Source organism: Cariama cristata, unplaced genomic scaffold (assembly GCF_000690535.1).
Source record: "Cariama cristata isolate BGI_N322 unplaced genomic scaffold, ASM69053v1 scaffold35045, whole genome shotgun sequence".
NCBI classification, from domain to species: domain Eukaryota; kingdom Metazoa; phylum Chordata; class Aves; order Cariamiformes; family Cariamidae; genus Cariama; species Cariama cristata.
This window is the reverse complement of record NW_009619876.1, coordinates 2,593-6,517: the sequence shown is the minus strand read 5'-3', so window position 1 is coordinate 6,517 and position 3,925 is coordinate 2,593. Positions and strand designations below refer to the sequence as shown.

Sequence of the window (3,925 nt, the reverse complement as noted above, 5' to 3'; positions counted from 1 at the left end):
GGGGGGGTCTTTCAAACCAGACTTCTGCAAGTTGGCAGATGGCTGTTTCTGGAGATGGCCTGTTTTAATAAGACCGATGGGTTTCACTCTCACATACCTGTAGCAATTATTATGGAATTTGTTGTAAGAAGAGAGAGTAATTAAACCTCCCCATGCTGCAGATAAGGAGAAGAAAATCTGAGTGGCAGCATCCTTCCAAACCTAAGGCAGGCAAGAGAGAAAATAACATTGGCTTCAGGAAAAAGTATTAGAAAGATCAACAGCACTACTACATGTAACTGTTAGGAGATTAATACAGAAGAAGTTTCAATGAACACTAAAGCAACAGATGTCAATAAAACATTTAAAAGCAAAATCCTGCCCCAAAATACATAGTGTCCATTTGATGAGTACTCCTCTTCTTGTGGAGCCCGTATAAAATGACAGTACAAAGTTTGCCATATATGGAAGGCACAAATATTCAAGTTATATTGCTTGATACATATCAGTTCAAATATATTCAGCAAAGAAAATACAAATCAAGAGGAAAAATCTGTATCGGGTGCTGATGGTTTATTCGTCAGTGGTCCTAAACAATACTTTATCTTTGTGATAGAAGAACAAACCTCAGATTTGCTTGTTGCACTACTTATAAATAAGTTGACATCAAAATTAGGGTAAATTTCTATCATTAAGCGTACATCAAACAGCACAGGGTAAGCTAGGGGTATTTAGACACCAGGACCCAGTTTCCTCCCATCAGAAGAAAAGACATGTTCAGCCAAGTCTCTCTTGAAAAACAAACACACACACAACCAGACAGCATTGCTTGTTCTGTAACAAAGTTCTTCAACGCCTTAAACGCATTTAGATAAAATATTTCTAAATTGCCTGGAATTTCAAAGGAGTTTGTCCTACTTATCACTTGCAAAAATGTTGGAAGCATTGATATTTCTATTTACCAGCTTTCCTACAAAGTCTGATTTTTCCACCCATGTAGAAATGGAGATGCATGTACATGCACAGATATACAGGTGGACCTATACACACACTAACCAGTCTGAAGATATTACTTAAACACTACTTGAAAAGTTACCAGCCAACAAGCAGTCAGTCCTTCATCTAAGCGTAATATACTCATGTTAAAACTGCAAATAAAATTAAAAACAGAAGCTCGCCTGAATATTATCAAACACTTACCCAGGGTTGTACAGACACTTAGTGTATTCAGGCAGCTCCATTTTGCAAAAGGCAACAGTTCTCACCTCCTTTATTGCACAATGTGGGATGCAAAAATGCTTGTATTTAATGCAAAATTAATTTCTGTATGGTTTGCAAAAGATTTAATACTCCCATCACCAAAGAATCAAAATAGCCATTATTGCAGAGATATTAAGGAAAATAAGATCTGCATAATTCATCCAGAAAACTGTTTTCAGCTTTAATTATCAATCTATCAGTGTGATATCACACTGCTATTGATAGAGGAAAAAAATTCTTAGGGAAAAACAAACAAACAAACAACAAACCAAACAGGTATTTTCCTGAGGTGTTGCCAAAAATCCCACTTGAATTTCTAGACAAGACTCCGATTTGTGACCCTCAGCTCAGGTTTCAATTCAGGCTCCAGACTCCTGCCTCAAAACCCTTCAGACGGACACGCAGGCGCTCGTGTGCCACGTCACAGAAGAAACGTATGATCCATAGGTGCGTTTGGGTCTACACAAATGCAAATCCACATGTATTTTTGGAACATGTTTGACTGGCTTCATTGGCAACAAATGGCTTTTTAGAAATCAATCAAAATCGTGAGGCAGCAGAGCTGCAGCTCCCCCTCAGACAGTCAGTGCTGAAAGAGCAAAGCCAGGGACCAAGTCTCTTAATTTTGTCCTCTCCTACAGAGCAAGTGGCCTTGTTTATTACACTGCAGGTAGGATAAAGATCACAGCTGTCCTGTGTCAGTATATGTGCTATCGGGGAGTTAGATTAGGATCTATAATTTGATTTTGCTTAATGTCTCATATGCGTTATTCAGAACAATCTTTGCTCAATGAGTAAAATACACGTATTCGGAGCATTTCTCAAGAAATGCATGGAAGTTTATGATGTTACCTACTAAAAGTTTTCTGTGCTTGTTCAAGTCAAGGCAGCATCCAACAGACATCAGCGTATGAAAATCTACACTTCCTTTTTAATTCCCTATTTTCCAAATGCACCTACTCAGAGATTCGGGTGAAATATTAGATGTGAAGTAAATAACATACCTATAATAACACTCGCAAAAAAATGTTACGTGCACGCAAATAACAAACATCCATGGCAACAACACTCGAAGTAAGATGAAGAACAAATTCCTGCAGATGACAATACTACTTCTGCACATAGTGTCTGTTGCAAGCATTTTCTAAGACATCTGTATGACTTATTCACCCTAGCAGAGTTATAAGTGCAATAACAAGCCCACCATAGCATCAATTAGCTTCTCCCACTTCGGCGTGATGAAGTACCAGATTCCAGCTCCAGCTCCAGGTAGCGTTACTCCTCTTATAAGAAGGATGATGAGAACTACGTAGGGGAACGTAGCTGTGAAGTACACCACCTGGACAGATAAAAAAAAAAATATTGAAAGGGCTTATTTGGATCCGTAAGAACAGAAGGTGGGAAAATAGGGAAAATACAAGTGCTACATTATTGCCTGAAGAAAGCAACTACTCGGGCTCAGAGACAATAGCCAGGGGATAAACTAGGAAGACAACAGGGTTATTTCCCAGGAAATCTGATTTTTTTACAGCTCTTCTTGCTGCTGGAAACAGGAATCATATCAATAGCAACAGAGGTAACAGTTGGGATTCTAGATAGAAAGAGAAAGAAAAAGCAGAAAAGAAAGTGAGGAGAGGAACAGTAGGAATTCACAGCTAAGCAAAAATATCACTTTTGATCCTTGCCCAGAGTAAAATAACACAGTTCAGTGGAAATGAAATGAGCAATGCCATTCAGTAACACTTAAATTTCTGATTTTTTTCTAAATCTTTCTCTGTATTGAACTAAACTTAAAGAATTTTTATTATTGTTTGTACCTCTTAATAATTACATATCACCATAACAGTATTTATGGACCAATGCAAAAAAAAGAAAGTCAGTGGAAAGATCCAGATAGACCTAATCATCATTAAATCTAAACACACAACAGAGGTTGTGTGTTTAATGTCTTAATAATTATCTAGTACAGAGCAGAGCTCTCTCTGTGGTCTAATAAAATGGCTAGATCATGGCCAGTTCAGCTGCGCGCTCTACCCCAGAGCATTTAAAATCCTTCTCACATTAACCTCTAAGTCTTACAGGGACCGGAATCCTCTGAGCTGAAGGGACTGTTGAAACTGCTTTCCCAACTTTCTCTTTGCTGTTTCAAGAAGTCTTTCAAGAAGTTGCCCCAAAGAATTTTTGTGCAGTGAATAAGTTGAACTCATCTATGTATAAACACAGGATTTCTGTCCCTGACACCAAGGAGTCAGTATTTTCCTTGACCACTAAGACTCACTTAAAGAAATATCTATTGCTGCATCCGAACCGAAGTTTCTTTCCTGTATATCATCATTTTTTTGACTCTGGCCTTTCATGAAACAGTTTTTCCTATCACACTAAGAGGGGAGGGGGGGAAGTCTCGATTTTCCCTGGCACTCTGAATCTGGATTTTCTACTAATTCCCAAGGTACCTCCCAACAGATGTCAGCTTCTAAATGCAAAAGGATGGTTCGGAATCAGAAACCCTGTCCCCAGCTCTAGAAAATTCAGACCTACCTCTGCATATCCACCATCTTCATCCCAGGAAATATCTAGTTATTTTCCTCCAGTTTTTTTATCTTTTCAGCCTACTTTTTATAAACATGCTAAATTTACGCTATGTCATCACCTAACATTTCAACCTGGGTGCTAATTGCAGTTGCAT

The 3,925-nt window shown here is 38.3% G+C and overlaps 1 protein-coding gene across 1 annotated transcript in view; it reads right to left on the bottom strand.

Annotated features, from left to right (window-relative positions):
- Positions 1-97: 97 nt before the first annotated feature.
- Positions 98-3,925, bottom strand: part of LOC104162641 (sodium- and chloride-dependent glycine transporter 2-like) — a gene marked incomplete at both ends in the record, with an annotated part of 6,361 nt that continues 2,533 nt past the window's right edge. Inside the window, 2 exons of the mRNA XM_009701418.1 lie at positions 98-201; positions 2,444-2,578. Coding sequence (XP_009699720.1) covers positions 98-201; positions 2,444-2,578 — 239 coding nt within the window. The remainder of the gene's footprint in view (positions 202-2,443; positions 2,579-3,925) is intronic.